The following is a 16,634-nucleotide window of genomic DNA, read 5'->3' as shown; positions in this document are numbered from 1 at the left end:
GTCCAGCTCGCCCGGCGGCGTGGAGAAGCGCAGGCTGCCGTTCTCCGAGGAGTGCTCGGAGGAGGAGGCGAAGGGCGATTGTCGGGAGTCGCCGAAGCTGAGGAAGGGGTCCTTCAGCTGCCGGGAGGCGGCGTAGCCCGCCAGCCACTGGGAGTAAACGTTCTCGGTGTTGGGCATGGCGGCGGCCGGCAGGTCGAACTCCTTCTCCAGCTTGATGCGTTTGGAGAAGGGGCTCAGGGAGCTGGGGCTACCCAGCAGCAGCTTTTTGGACAGGCCTCCCGAGGCGGACTCCCCCGGGGAGCAGCCCCGGCCGTTGACCGCCCCCTCGTCGATGCGGTCGGACTCGCCGGCCACCGAGTCTTCGTCGCAAGTGTCCCTGTGCGCCTCGGGCTCGGGGAGGTGGCCCCGCTTGTGTTTCTCCCCCAGGACCTGGTGGAAGGCCTCGCTGAAGTGCTGCATGGAGCTCAGGACCATGCCCTGCATGACGTCCGGCATCGACCGGCCCTCCTCGCCGGCCCGCGAGTTGTTCTCGTGGTGGCGGGCCGCCTCCAGGCTCATCCCGAAGCCGTAGTCCGGCCTGTCGCTCTCGTTCAAGTCCTCCTCCTCTTCCTCCTCCTCCTCCTCCTCCTCCTCCTCCTCTTCCTCCTCTTCCTCGTCCCCGTTCTCGGGGATCATGTTGGGATCGTTCTCGCTCTTGAACTTGGCCACCACGGACTTGAGGGCGCTGCTGGCGCTGCCCACCAGGTCGCTGGTGCCCGGCTCGGGGGAGCTGGCGGTGGAGAGCCCGTCGTCCGACTTTACCGTCATGGGGGAGGACTTGTGCATGTGGGTCTTCATGTGGCGCTTCAGCTTGCTGGCCTGCGTGCAGGCGTGGTCGCAGAGGTTGCACTTGTAGGGCTTCTCCCCGGTGTGGCTCCGGCGGTGGACCACCAGGTTGCTCTGAAACTTGAAGGTCTTCCCGCAGAACTCGCAAGACTTGGACTTCATGGGCGGCTGGGAGGGAGGAGGAGCGGACTGCAGAGGAGGAAGGGGCGGCGTGGCCAGGAACGGGGGCTTGCTGCCGGGCTGGAAGGGCTGCAGCAACCTTTGCATAGGGCTGGGCCGGCTCGGGGACAAGGGCGGGCTGGAGGTGTTGCCGGCCAGCTCCCGCAGCCTCCGGGAGAAATCCATAGCGGGGGGCTCCATCGCCATGGGGTTCAGTCGCAGCACCCTGTCAAAGGCACTAGGGTGATGGGTGGCCAGAGCCATTTCTTCCGCACCCAGGCGCTCAATGCGATGCGGATCCAAATGGTGCCTCGGGGGAGGGCTAAAGAGGGGCGGCGTGGGTGGGAAGCGCCCTTCTCCCAGCCCCGACGCCTCCCTCGAGACCGAGCCGGGTATTCTGAGCAGGTTAAAAGGGTTATTGTCTGCAATGTGAATCCCGTGGAGAGGTGGCTGGGAAGGGCACTCTGCACCTAGTCCTGTTGGGATACCAACCCGTGGCGTCAGGGGGCTGCCGTGCTCGCTTTCTAGGTAGATCCGTAAGCCGTGCGTGTTCTGTGCGTGCTGCAAGAGGAACCAGGCGCTGTTGAAAGGCTGTTTACAAGTCGTACACGTGTAGCTGCTGGGCTCGTCTTTACCTGCAAAATAACACAACAAGCAGCGTCAATCTCCGGCCGCCCACCGGCGGGCGAGAGCTCGCCTCCCCGCCTAAGCTCCTCTTCCTCCGGGACGCTCAGCTGGGAGCTGGGGAAGGGATGTCCCAGCTCGGGCGCAGGCAAAGGGGAAAGGGGACAGCAGGAGTTGAGGGGTGCGACGGGGAGGTCCAAACCCACCCAAAGCACGCCCATCTCCTCCCGCCGTCCCTAGCCCTGGGTTCAAAACCGAACCCTGGCAGGTAACCGCAGCCAAAAAGCTATAAGAAAGAAAGGAGATGGTGGAGTCAGTCAGTGCCAGCTACGACTCGGCAAACTTTACGCTGCAAGAGGCTGCTAATATTTAAATGGGGGGGGGGGGGTGGGGGGGGTGGTGTGTGTGGTGGTGGGTGATGGATAAATAAATAACAAGTAAATAAATAAATAAAATAAATCCCCTTCGCTCCAGAAGACGACATACATCGGTTCAAAGCAGCAACCCAAAGCATCACGACTGTTAGCAACCTGGGCAGTGCCACGTTATTAGCCGCCTCCTTTTTTTGAGTGACTAACAATTTGAACAAGATTAGGCAGCATCTCCTGCTCCTTAGCAGAGATTCAACTCTGGAGGAAGGGAAAAAACAAACACACACACACAAAAAAACCCCAACAACAACCAAATTTGACAAATAAAATTAAATAAAATAGAGTGCAGGACAGGGAAAGGGGAAGGCAGAGAGAGCAGCAGCTCCGCCAGGGAAAGAGCTGGAGGGTGGCCAGGAGGCCTGGCCGAGCGCCCTGCCGGAGCCGCATTATTTCTCTCGCACTGAAAAGAAGCTGAGGATGGTAAATGCCACTTTGGCAAGTAGTGAGCTAACTCTATTTCATGATAATTTATTTTTGGAGATAACACGGACATTATAAAAGAGCAACCAACTAATAAATAACTAAACAAAAAGCCGGCTAATAATGACAGCAGAAAGCAGCCCCTTCTAATATATGGCAAAACAAAGGGGATGAATAACTTTTTGAGGGCCGCCCGCAAGGAAAGAGTGGCGTGAGATATGGCAAAGGTGAGCGCGCTTTTATCGATTACTGTAATTTTGCGAATAATTCACTTCCACCCCGCTATGGATGTTTTATACTAAATGCTGGTAAACTGAAACCGGAGCTAAGAGGAGGATAAAAACTCTTTTCTAGCCCTGCCCAGCAGTTCTCTTAGAGCTGCTGTTTAGTGATATTAAAAAAAAAAAAAAACAAAACAAAAGAAAAAACAAAAGAAAACCAAACATCTTCTCAAGGTTTGAATAAACCACAGGAGCCCTCCAAGGGCATCAGTGCTTGGGGTGGTACCTGCCCGCACCACGTACCCCTGCCCTGATCCGACATCTACGTTACAAGGCGTCTGCTCCATAGGTACCACCAGTCCTGGGTAAACCTCTTTACATGCTGCACTGAGAGCTGCCCCCATAGGTTTCCCCTATTTGCCTAATATGAAGGAGAAAAAAAGACCAAAAAAAAAAAAAAAAAGAAAAACAACAAATAAGACAGATTTGGAAAGAAAACATCGCTTTATCTACGACCATCATGTTTCCCATCTCACTTGGGAGGAGGGGAAGAAAAGCTCTGTACGGGCGTTTTCGTTCTCCGGCGAGCTGAACGATGATCTGGGGACAGGAGAGGCAGGCAGCCCGCGGCGCTGGCCGTGATGCCCCGGCGCAGCTTTCCTCCCTGCCTCCCGGCTCTGCGGTTATTCCTCCTTTGGGCTGAGAAGCTGAATCGGGCGAGTAAAAGGAGGCTCAACCATCTACAGCAGGCATTTAACACTTTAATCGCTTTAAAAGCCCTTGGAATAATATTTAACGTTGCATCCTGAAGCTGGTGTCGGAATAAAATGCATTGCGGTGTTTAGTATGTGCCAGGCGCGCGAGCGCAGATAAATACTTAAATCTGCTGAAATTAGAGGGAAATTCAATTGGACTTGCGCATTCCTACGCTCATTTGTGAGCTCAGGAGAAAAAAATCTCAAACAGGGAAAATTTCATCTTGCTTTGCCGTAATAAAGCGGAAGTTTTTAACACCACAGTAGGAGCTAACAATGTAACGCTACCTCGCCTCTCTACCTTATAGATCAGGTCAGAGAAAATAGCATTTTATCTTATAATGAGGATACAACATTGAGTGTTCGCTACCACATTTTAGTATTCCCATCAACTAGATATTCTAGATCACAAGGGCAGCTCGTGTAATCATAATGTCAATGAGAAGGGCTGTTACGACTGAGACTAAAGATTACATGGAAAAAGCTGCTTTGAAACTGGTAATTATTACCAGTCCACTAATAGCAAATGATGCATTACAGTTTCACTGTATAATCTGTATTTCACTCAGCTCCTGCCAGTACGGCCTTATTATATTACAGCACTCACAAATTCTAAATTCCTAAACTACAGTCATCAATAAATGTGTTACTTGCCATAATTTGCAAAATTACTTTGTTCATAACATCTTCGACTGTTATAAAGACTGGAATTGATTTCCTGCATGGCAAAATTAGGGCTACATTGATTTAGTGGAGTGTAAAATGTAATATTATTCTTCATTTGCTTGCCTGAAAAACAAGTTTTCAATTCACCATCCGCGTTTGGTAATCAAGATAATAATTTAAATTTAAAATCATGTTTATGTACAAAACTTCCCTAAACAACCCACCATTTTCAAGGGAGCACCGTAAAACCAGGCAATAAAATAAAGGAGCGAAACAGTTAAAATCCACCAGCCGTTTGCCTCCACCTCCTGCTTTGAAGAGACACGATTTCTAATTTGTCTATTAGTGCTTGATTAATTATGAAGGCTATTGACTGACCATATCACCACCTAGAGATACGTTCCAGTCTGATGCAGCCTTGCCAAACTGCAAGAATTATGGCACTAATCCACGTGCCGCCCGCCAGCGGCAAGAAGGGTCCTCAGACCGCCGCGGCAACCCCTGGTTTTGGAAGGGACTTGCCTCTCCTTCGTCCCATCCCACCATCACGCTTTTTGGTACAGCGTTCGGGTCTCCCCAAGAGTCGGACGGGATTGTAGGACCCGAAGGCTGCGGATCCAGTGATATCTCCTAGCTATGGGCCAGCCTCTACGTCCACACGGGTTTCCCAGCTAAAGCATCCGGGCAAGACCACAGGCAAGCGAGGAGAGCACTGGAAGGAGATGAAGTAGCTGGTGCTGGCCGAGGACAGAGCTGGAGAAGGTCCTGCGGGGCTCTTCCTGCCTCATCATCCACCACAGCAGCGTGATGGGATGTGTTATCCAAAGCAGCATCGCGACGCCATCGGGGCTTTCGGCTGATTTCCAAGAAGCTAGCAGGAATCCCCCAGATTGAGATGCAAAGCAGGTCACCACTGAACAAGCCCTCCTCGGCCACCGGCAGAGGGGCTGGAGCCCACGTCCTCGGCTGCTTCGCATCGAGGAATTTCAGGTCAAAAGGGACCACCAGCTCTCACTCTCTGACCTTTCCTGCAATACCTTTCGCTCAGTTGTCCTGTGCTGTGACCAACACGATGTCTTTGGGTAAAGTGTGACCTCCTCCAGCCCCGCAAACCGTCTTTAGGGCAAAGCACAAAATCCTGGTGAAAACCATTCAAACCAACTCAGGAGGGCATTCACTGCTTGCCACCAGTCGGTTCCCACAGCTAACCACGCTCACAGATGGGTACTGGGGTCCACCTGAATTTCTCTGGCTCCAATCTCTACCCATTCTCTTTCTCTGTTGAGGTTTTTTTTTTGGCTGATACGCTGAAAAGCCCTTTGGTGCGCCATGTGCCCACACACACACCACAAGTGTACTTGTGCACCCAGAAATCAAGGCATGCTTCAAAATCTAGTTATTTTTCCATCCTGAAGCCACCCCTCCATCCTTCGCCACTACTTGAGGACCAGCCTAGCCCTTCTCACCCTGGCGTCGTGCTGGGAAGGAGTTGGTTTTCCTCTAAGCTTCCCAACAGAGCTGCTGCCTTCTGGGGTACCACACCCCAGCTCTGTAAGCACAGCCCCGATTCATTTTTTAATCACCAACAAAGTGCTTACCACCACTGCGGCTCCCACCAGCCCCTCCTGACCTCTCCCACCCACCGATGCTTCTGCAGCTAAGCCCCCACGTTCCCGAATCTGTTGGCCGGCTCTGAATCGCCCATGCTAGGGATACTGCCCGGTGCTCCGTCTTCCTACACACAATGTCACACAGCGCCGCGTCCAACGCCTTGCAGAGTCTATTTCATCTACATTTATCAACCAAAGTTGTCATCTGGAAGAATGAAATCAGGTTTATTTGACAAGATCTATATTCCATAAATCTAAGTTGAGTGGCATGAATTATATTTCTATCCTTTAATTCTTTATCAATTGAATCTTATATTGGCTCTTCAATTATTTTGCCCAGAAGAGATAAGCAAAGTGTTGCCAACTCTCCCAGTTACCCTGACCAGCACCTGATGGCATTTTCCCAGTCCGTAACCTTTATTAAAAACCAGCATCACATGTCAACTCTTTAGGGATTCTTGGGTGCAAGTTGTCAGGGCCTTTTCATTTAAAAATATTTATCTTCATTGGACCTTGTATAAAATCCTCCTCGGCTACTAATGAGCTAGGAAAAAAACGTCATCACCCACCTATGATACAGAAACATAACACTGCTGCTTTCCGGGTCTACAGCAGAAATATTTATTTAAAATTTCTGCCTTACTGCTTGTTCCATCCATCCATCACTTCTAGGGTTCCTCTTTTCTCCAGGACCCTGAGAAGTTCTTCCCTTCTCCCCATCCATGCCTGGCACAAGTTCTCCTCGGCATCTTCAGCTCCCCTGACCAGTTCTCTACCCATCATGGTTTCCCACTGCGATTGATTGCTATCTATTTTCCATTTTTTTAATTGTCATATATTGATTTTTTTAATACCTAATTGCTGTTCTCATCTCACCACTGAAGCGGGTGAAGTGGGTTTTGGATTTGGGCCAAAGTTGCCCTCTCCTTCCTGGACAGCTCATCAACTCTTTACAAATAGCTTCCAATTACCATTCGCATTTTTGCGTGTACAGTTTTTTCCTCCCGGTCAATTTTACTGCTCATTTTCTTCATATTTGGGAAATCACCCCTTTCGGAGAATTACACGGGGATACCGTGTACCAAATACAAGCATGTGGCCAATATAAAACCTGCACCCCGTGAAGTCTCACCCACTGTTACCTATTTATTCCGCTTTTACCTCCCAGCCAGCAAAGTTCTAGTGACAGGGCATGGCATTTCACTACAGCACAAATGTTCAGTGTTTCTCAAGTTATTGGCTCCTGCCTTAAAAACAAAACAACAAAAAAAAGCAGCAGAACAGTTCTTGCCTGCCATTGCCCCAAAAGAAGTGACTTAACCAGTGACACACAAGTGACAGATTTAGCTTCTGATCCGAAAAATGTTAACAAATGAGTGGGATGGATATTGGCATTTGAGTGCCTTTAAGGGCAGTTGGCACGATTACTCAGTAAAATAGGAAGAGATGGCTGCTTTCAGCATTAAGGGGCTTTTTTAATATTAAAAAAAAAAGAAAGCTGGCTCTTCTGCACTGTCCTCACAGATACACCCGGCGCGCTCAAAGTCCAAGTCGAAGCAAGCCAACATCTCCAGGCACAATATAGCTGGCTCCAAGCAAGACCCACAGCTATGTCCATAGCCACCGGCAGCAAAGCCAGACAAGATGCTGGGGAGAAGACCAGCTGGGAGGAGAAGCTGTCAGCTAGATGCCACTGCTGGGAAGGGAGGGCAGGGGGAAGGAAAAAAAGAAAAAAAAGAAAAAAAAAAGATTTCTGGAGCTAGGCATGCAAGTTCAGGCATTGCCAAGTGAGTAATGGAATAATCTGCAGGCGTGTGCCAATGTGCTTTGGAAGAGCTTCCTTCGTTTCTCAAAAGTCAGGGCTGGATCCAGGAAAGCCGCTCGCCGGACACACCAGCGCTTTACAGAAGAGCAACGCTGAAACGCCACGTGCAGCATCCTCTCGGTGCCCCTATCGAAAACAGGCAGGCCATAGCGCGGGACGTTGTTCGGGAAGGACCGCCAGATTAAGGAGCAAGATATTAATATAACGTGTATTTTATGGCAGGGCATCACACGGGCTGCACACAAACACGCGGTATTAGAGACACCCCATTTTTCCCAGTGTTTTCACAAACAAAACGGCGGCGTAAGCAGTGGCTGCGTACGTGCCAATGGTGTTCGCAAGGATTTCGTTCACAGCTGCAGATTTACTCCCTCGGAGAAATCCCCGTGCCAGAGAAATCTCCGAGCAGACCAGGACTTGGGCCTTGCTGCCCGGACAGTCCGGTCCTTGTTCTCGGCAGCATCTCTCCGCAAGCCTTGGTGGCTTAACTCCCGCATTCTCCTTCACCTTCCCCCAAAAATGCACATGTGTAAGCAAAGCCAAGGTGTCTTTACCGGGCTGCTGGCACCCACCAGGCATATCCATACCTCTTGCTATCAAACTGCAGAGAACAAACGTTAAAAGCGACCCGAACACCTGCAACCCGCAGTAAGCACCCTCCATCTCTTGTGCTTGCCACCAATTATCGGAGGAACAGCCTGAGCCAAACCCAGGAACTTCTTTATTCAGCTTTAATGTCAACTGACTGCTTGATTTTTGGACTGATAAATTTGGAGTTGTTATGGTATTTAATGGGGGGAAGAAAAAAAAAATGGAGTTAATTGTTACCACTTGTACTTGATTCAGTTCTTCTCCATCTGGCTTGTCAAATATGTTTTTTTTTTTCCCCTCTCTCTCTCTCTTTTGGAAATTCGTACTGTTGAAATTCCTTTCAACTGAAAACTAGAGAAGTGAAACGGTTGGGACGCAGGAAGCGTCGCAGGGTCAGGAGATAAGTGGGTCCACTCCACGCCTGCAGCAGCCCACTTCTCCCTTGGTAAGAAATAGCTGCTTTGTCGTGACTCACCTTTTCCTGGTAGTCGGTAGCATCAGTTTAGACGGGAAACTGTAACTGTCCAAACATATTTTTTTCCTTTTTGCACTAACTCTTCCCCCCCCCCAATTCTCCAGATTGCAAAAGGCGCGTTATTAACCTGGTCTGTCATTAACGGGTTATAAGTAGCTGTTAGCACTGTTAGCATCAGCGTTGTCACTGTTGTTGTCATAATAATTATAATAATAATAAATAACAGCAGAAGCTGCATTTATGTACAACAGGGTACTTTCTCTCTAATCTTTTCTCTTTATCCCTAGATGAACCAGATTCAGAAACACTGAAAAGGGAAAATGTCCCTGAAGCTCTCTAGGAACCGACACAGCACTGCTCGTCAAACGAGACGCACCATTGCCGTTGTGCATTTGAAAAAGAAAATTCTGCAAATCAAGTTCACATTGTTTATGAACAGGCCTGATGATGGATCCTGGGACCGGCTTAGTTGTGAAAATGTCCAAAATCTAGGAGATGTTTTGCTATGTGGGACCCTCAGCACCTCATTTGCCATCTTTACCAGCCTTTCCTTATCTACAATTTACCCATAAAAGACTTAGTGATATTCCTGAAAATAATTATTTTCCCACAAATTCAAACTCCCTGAAATAATTTTAAGAAAACTGGCAAAATATTTTCTAAACCAAGTACCAATAATGCCCTTTTTTTTCGTTACCCCGCCTTTTAAAAGCCCCTCTTTTAAAGAAAAAACGGGCCAAAAAGCTAACACCATGACCCAAACTTCAAAAAGAAACCCAAGCAACAGCAACAATAAAAACAAAGGTACAGCTGGCATTTCCTTGCCATTCAAAGACTTAGCTTGGAGTGTGGAACTCCAGGAATTCACCCTTTTTTCTCCCAAAGTCCAATTTTCATCGGGTTTTACAGCACTGCTCAAGTTTCCACCAAACAGATGGGTTTGGGGCCCGAGGAAAGAGCAAGTAGGAAGGGATGGAAACAAGGAGGTCGGTTCCTCCCTAGCATCCTTGGTGGGGGGCGCAGGCGGGAGCGGGGAGGGCTCCATCCACAGCCCGGCAGCCGGGCTTCCACATAATCCCGGGGAACATCTGGCCCCTGCAGAAGCGCAAACATCATGGATGACCGTTTTGGTTGTAGCCTCAACGTATTTTGTGTATTTACTCCTTCTTCTCAGCAGAACCAAACCCCTAACACCTAGTTTCCCCACACACACACAAAAAAAAAAAAAAAAAAAAATATTGTTAACGACAAGCAACAAAATGCATGGTGTTCCGGAGCCTCGGTGGAGAGGCGTGGGGTGCCGGGGTCCCACCGGAGCGTGCCAATGCCAACAGGCATACTGGCCTGACCTCAACGTCTGTCACCATTTTCAAGGCGATTATGATTTGGCCACCAAAAAAACCTGCTTCGAGCTCCAACTTGGCAAGTAAGGTATCGGGCTGAGACTGATTTTGTGCTTTTTTGAAACTTAAGGGGGGTGGAAATCTGTCACGTCTTGATTAGCGAGGAACAGAAGAAACCTGCCGTTGGAAAATAAGGCTGTGCTCGACATTCAGCTTTGAACAAAGTTTTAAAAAGAAACCCCTCAAGCAAAGGAGACCTGATCGCGCACACGTACGCACCCGACACACTAACTCTCCAGGGCTGAAGAAATACAGGCGATATGGACTGCAGCATCACCTGGGTAGTAGCTCCATTAACTTCAAACACCAACGGCGGGACCTAAAAGGCGAACTACGGTCTTGTCATCCCCGTAGGAGGAACTCCTCACCGATACCATCTTGCTTCTCTAAAAACGTCATTAGCGAAGAAACCAACATCCCAGACGCGCAGGCTTCCCCGCCTGCCTCTCCCGAGCACGGGGATTGTCAACGAACGGCCTCAGACAGGAGTGGCATCGCTGGGGTGACATCTGCTACATCAGCTCCTCGGGACATACCTGGCACCAGGTGTTGTCCTCTGCCGGAAGGTCCACCTGGGCTGTGACCCACCAAGGACTAAGCTTCATCTAAGCCTTGCCCCAAAAAAAGCATCCAAGCCCTTTCAAAGCCTAACCTGACTACCCAGCAAATGGTACCTTGCTCCAACCGTCCGTAATTATGCATTTACCCACTGGCTGCTGGGGACAATCAAGTCAATAATTCACTTTTTAAATGCAATGTTGTAATTATACAGCTACAGAGAGCTTCCAAATCATTTTATTCACTCTCATACACCTACGTGACAAATTGTTTCCTTTTCTACTGTTTTCTCCCCGGCCGGCGGCATCTGAAGAAAAAGGCAGAGCGTGCTTCAAAAAGTTTCTTGCAAAGGAAAGAAAGGAGATGCTCTGGCATGACCTCTCAGGTCGTCCCTGCCGGTGCGGGGTGAGACACAGCACGAGACTCCCAAGCCCTGGCAGATGCCAGTGGCGGGGTGTTCCTCCGGGTTTGTATCGCAGTTTTGGCACGGCTCAGCCTTGCCGCCGGCACCCAGCACGGGTGAGCGCGCGTCGTGGATGCCGCTCTGCAAAGCGCGTCGTATGCGAACGTCTCTCTTACATACTGAGGCTCTCAGACACAAGGCCAGGATGCTGCTTTCCTGAGAAGAGCCGCTTCATGCTTGGTGACCTGATTAGCGCTGCGGGACCTTGCTGGAGGACACAGCGGCTCTGCTGCACGGGGCGCTCCTGGAGAGATCGAAGCGAGCTGGTGTTGTGAAACGGCTGTGAGCTCTCTCCCTGGGAGCAACGGGGGCTGGCACCTTCCCACCGCTGCTCACTGGCAGGCGGGCTGCTGCCGGGGCACCGCCGGGCCGTCACCTCCTCATCACCTACGGCTTTGCTTTATTTTTTGCTGCGTTTTGCTTATTAGCATCTCTATCGGACGTACCTGACTCCGCAAAGCACGTACATTTTAAACCATTGCCTTGCAGAGATGCGGTGGTCCACGTCAGCGCTCTTTGGTCCTTCTCGCCAGCCGGGCGCTGCCAAGGTCCCCTTCTCCATCCCGCAGCCCCCCTGCTCCCACCAGTGCCTCGAGCAGCGCGTCGGTGGAGCCAAAAAAGCCCCAGCCCTCAGCCAAGGGCCTCGAGAGCCTTATTCCACCCTTTCTTGCCCAAAATGGACCCTCTTCAGACTCTCCTCCTTCCCAGCCTTCCCCTTTGGCTCGCTTTCCTCTCGCTTTCAAATTAATGGTATTTAGCCAGCAGCAAACCATCCTGACAAAGTGGGTCAGGGGAACTGCAGGTCCCCCCCAAACCACACCTCCGTCTGCAAATCATCTGCCAGGAAGGCAAAGGTTTATTCTGTCCCTGAGCAAGTTCAATGTCACCATGGAGCTGCAAGCACAGCAAGTGCTGAACCAGATCCCACGACGTTTTAGTTTCATAACTTGCACAAGCAAGTATTAGTAGAATCGATAATATATGTATTTTCTCCTCCCTGCTTTGCAAATAGGACCAAAAGGTGTCGTAAAGTTGTCCGGTCTCCTCCGGTTTATTCTGTCTCCTCTCCATCGTTGAGATATCCTTGAAGTTGAAAATGATATAATACTCTGAATATCTGGAGTTTGGAGGATGTAAGACTTGCGAGAATTGCTACAGCTTTATTGCGTTCTCGGGGCACAGAGAGTATTTACCATACATACATCAAGTCAAGGAATGCAAAAAGGCCATACAAAAATTTGGCGCTTCGAGCTCAGGAGTTTAAATTCCCAGAAAGGCAGATAAAGAGTGGATTTTCTTATTTATAGATTTGCAGATGAAATCCAACAAAACCAGCCCTCCCTGCCCCCCCCCCCCCCCCCAAAAAAAAAAACCCCAACCCCAAACCCTCCCTCCTTTATGTCAGTAAGGCTGATTCAATTTCCAGGCTTGCAAGGTCTCCTCTTGCCGAGTATTACCCGACCCCAATAACACGCGCTGTTCCAAGGTTAAGATCTGTTTCCTTACAATAATGCGGAAAGCTGTTGTTTCAGTCGCGGCTGCAGAATTCAGCTTTGAAGGACAGGTTAGTACCACACTACATTTAACTGGATTCAGTTCATCTGATTATACAGTGCCTTGCTTTCTGGAATATGTAATCATCTCTTTCTGATGACATTTTAAATATCCAACTAGACAAATAATTGCAGCAATAATTGATAGCTGAGTCAAGCTGGAAGATTATTGATTGGCACAGTACCCGCTGAAACAAATGTTCATCTTTCAAACATTACAGTGAGGACGCTTAAATCTAACTTTTGCTGATAAATGATAAAAATTTGATTTACTGATAAAACCACCGGAATAGAATATGCACTCTGAGATTTGATTACCTGGTGAATTTTTTCGAAGAAAAATTAGGCATCGGGATTTATATTCTATTTCAGGTGAATAATTGCCAAGCTATGGATAAGCGGTTGAACATAAACACATGTGGAGAAGTCTGAAAGAGTTGCTGATTAACTCTCTACCTTCCTCGACAGTATTTACCCATTTCTAATCACTGCTTACGTAGGAGTTTATCCCGCCGCCTTCCCGAGGATGCCTCACGTGGGTCTCATTACCGGCATGGGAGTTACACATCGGGAAAGATCCCCCCGTCCTTTTCCCAGCAGCTCGAAGCCCTCAGTTTAAACGTACCTATCCTTACACCGCTGTGAATACAGCTGAAATAAGGGTTTGATCTCATTTGCCATGGCGTAAATCAGGAGGGCCGGCGCCCAAATCCGCGGCGCTGCATAAAAGCGGAGGTCAAGATCAGGTGCATTTGCAAACTGCGTTCGCTGCCTTAAAGAGAGGGGGTTTAAAGCTGAAATAAAACCACTTTTCAGCTCTTATTACACAGGGGTCTGTTTAAACGTGGGTTTCCTTCTAGTTATGAAATTCCGGACCCCGCAGCGCTGCCTGTACATCAGGGGGAGAGAAAGGGGGAAATTCTGAAACTTCCTGATTAGAAAGCAGAGCGAGCGGCCGCGGCAGAACATCGCGTGCGGGGAAAGGCAAGAGCTGAGCTGCCTAGTTAGGGCACAGGAGCCGTCGCAAGGCAGAAGCCTGAAATTAAGGAAAAGCGCCAGAACATTTGAGCATAGAACAAAGAGCATAAATTCCAGAGTAAGAGATGAAAAATGCACTGAAACGTTTTGAAACGGAGCCATTAGGAGCTGATTGAGTCTCGGAGCTACTGTTAAAAATCAGCCGCTTGTTAGATGCGGCGATCAGCTGAGCCTTGACACTTAAGGCGTACGAGGAGGCTTGTCGAGCGGCTTCGCTCTAATTTAGAGATCTTCAGTTAATTAGAAAGCCCTCAGATTTTCTGCAAATGCGGGTCACTATCGACAGCTCGTGCTTTTGATGCTTTCCGGGTGACAGTTGCCGAACTGACCTTCCCGGCGCTGGCAGCGCTGCCCAGACCCTCGCCGTGTCGGGGAATTCAATCACCGCCGCCAGCGCCGGCGGGAAGTTACAAGTAAGGTTACTCCGCTCTTACACGCTGTTTCCTCCTGATGAAATCTGCATTTGCTTAATGCTATAAATAGCATCCGCTACGAATTATTATTATTATTTTTTCTCCCCTGCCGAGTGGATGTCACAGCCAGCCCAGGACTTTGCGGCGGGAGTTTATCGAAGGTGGCGCCGGCAGAGGTTGGGAGAAGCGCTTTACAGGGGACAACCTGCTCGCGTCGAACCCACCGTCATGACTGCGGGAGGGGAAACCTCCCTTCGAGACGTTCATTGCCCCAAAGCCTGCGGCAGGTAGCGGTGGCTGCAGGGGATGGAGCCCCTGTCCGGGGGACGGTGCTCCCCGAGCTCCCCCGAGCACCCAGCACGCCCCGTCCCAGCCACAGGCGAGGTCTGGTGATGCTCTCTGAGTAGAAACCACTGATAATACGTAATGTAGGGCAGATACTAACAGCAGCAAGCACCAAACAGAAAGAGGCTTGTTTGGAAATGCAAGGAAACGAGTGGAAGGTACAGCGACAACCCAAAGGCAAGACGACAGACCTGCAGTCACACGGGGAGTCGGCGGCAGACACTAGAAAATTAACTCTCAGGAACAGTCTAGCATTGGCAGGGAAATGAATGAGATGATCTAAGAGATATTTTCCACCTCTAATAGGATTTGATGATGATTTTGCATAGGCTTTTGTGCTAGCCTGGCTTTTGATAAAGGCATGGTGTCTCTTTTCAACCCACATGCAAGGGAGAGATTAATAAGTTGCAAACTCGGCCCACCTCGGCTATAAATGGTTCCTGTGCCTATAGGGGGGAAAAAAAAAAAAACCCCAAGCTATGACTGAAAAAAAAAAAAAAACCCACAGTGAACTGAGTGCAGTCAGTGACACCCAAGTCTTCAGTTATTAAGAGATTTAGAAAGGAGAGAAAATCTCTCCTCCAGCATCTATTTAACAGCCAGAGGGAGCAGGGACGCACAAACCGTGGCCGGTTCAGGAGCGTCGGATCAAGACCTTTGAGGGAGAGCCCCGCTGAGGGCTGTGGGATGCAAGGCGAGATGAGATGGCTCCAGCATATCTTGCAGGTTGCTTTTTCCCTCCACGCAGGAGAAGGGGGCAGAGCCACCGGCAGGTGAGGACGGCACTCATTTGGGAAGAGCTGGCCTGGAGACTTTCGCCCGCTCACGGCCTCGGGTTGGCGGAAGATAAGACCGGAGGACCGGCCTTAGAGGATAAATTAAGATTGCATCAATGGTAAAGGATGAAATGGAAACCAGAGTTTCTAAGCATATGAAACTGATTGTAGAGAATCCCATCTTTTAGCAAGATAAGCATTTTCTTACAGGAAAATGCAATTAAATGTTGTAACTGCCAGCAATTAGATACCAGTAACAGATAGTGATAAAAATAAACCCTAATCTGGACTGATTAAGTGAATAATCTGCGTAGTCTACACGGCCATATGATGATTCCCTTTCTTGGGACAAACGCCCCCTTACTCCATGGGCTGTTCCGCTGTTATTTTTTAGTGGGAAGATTTGGGGATCCAAGCCCTGCTCTTTAGCATCACTGGAACAAAACTCTGAGCCTTGGTGCTGTCTAACCCTTGTGCTGGGCCAAACGAACGCGGCTGCTGTTCAGAAGAGAGCCGCTCTCCTGATCTTCATCCACGAGTCTTCCTTTTCCGCCTCTTCACCTCTCTCTGTGACGACATATCCGATAAGGGGGCTGGGACCTCCATCACCTGCTTACGCTGGGAAAGTCAGCCCGCATCTGCTGCTGTGCATCCCGGTGGGCAGGAGAACGCGGGGCACGCTGTGCCCTGCCAGCAGCATTTCGACATCCACGCAGCCGGGACAACTCACCGGGAAGCCACGTGCTGGTCCCCACTGGCATCGCCACCCTCGTTGCCAACCTACAGTCTCCCCACAGGGCAGCTCTGCTTTTCGGGAAAACCGGCTCGTGGGGCTGAAGACGGGCAACTAAATACATCACAGTGTGCCTGACCACAGACTTTTGTCTGCAGCGAGCATTTGGGGTTCAAGGCTGCTGTTATTTGCACTGCAGCCAGGTCTGGCAGCTGCCACGGGGGACCGGAGCCCCTCCGAGCGCAGCACTGCACCCAGAGATAACAAAATGACAGTTCCTGCCCCCAGAGCTGGCAATTATCATCATCTCTATTATAAGCTGACGAGAGGGGCTGCCAGTTTAAAAAGGCTACTGCTTTGACGCCAATGCTTTCCCACTCCTCGGGCTTAAAAGCCCAAATATTCAGCAGGTAAATGGCAGAAGTCGCAATCCTCCCATTTGCTGTCACGTTTCACAGCTTTTTTGAAAAACCACAGTGGCGCATTCGCGGTTGGAGTAAAAGAAATTGGCCTCACGTCATTTTTTAGAGAGCAATAACGTTAGTAACAATTAACACCCAGATGTTGCGCTTAATAACACCTTAAGTCCGAGGAGCTCGGCATGCTTTGCAAATGGCCGTGAAGGCCGTACAGGGAGTGCTCACAGGGGCATTTCCCAGCCGCTTGCCTCCGGGGCCTCGTTTTCTCGGGGACGGGAGCACTTCCCAACAAGCATCAGCGAGCACACGGCGAGCACCCACCACCCCCAGC

At 49.9% G+C, this 16,634-nt stretch overlaps 1 protein-coding gene across 6 annotated transcripts in view; it reads right to left on the bottom strand.

The window, feature by feature from the left end:
* Positions 1–16,634, bottom strand: part of LOC104642538 (BCL11 transcription factor A) — a 147,574-nt gene that overhangs the window by 8,604 nt on the left and 122,336 nt on the right. For 5 of the 6 annotated variants that reach the window (XM_075749864.1, XM_075749862.1, XM_075749868.1 and 2 more), the window contains one exon: positions 1–1,619. This exon is cut by the window's left edge. In XM_075749864.1, the coding sequence (XP_075605979.1) occupies positions 1–1,619 (1,619 nt within the window). The remainder of the gene's footprint in view (positions 1,620–16,634) is intronic. The other variant, XM_075749867.1, reaches the window with a different exon arrangement.

The sequence above is a fragment of the Balearica regulorum genome, chromosome 3 (assembly GCF_011004875.1).
Source record: "Balearica regulorum gibbericeps isolate bBalReg1 chromosome 3, bBalReg1.pri, whole genome shotgun sequence".
Lineage (NCBI taxonomy): Eukaryota > Metazoa > Chordata > Aves > Gruiformes > Gruidae > Balearica > Balearica regulorum.
This window is presented reverse-complemented; position numbering and strand designations above follow the sequence as displayed.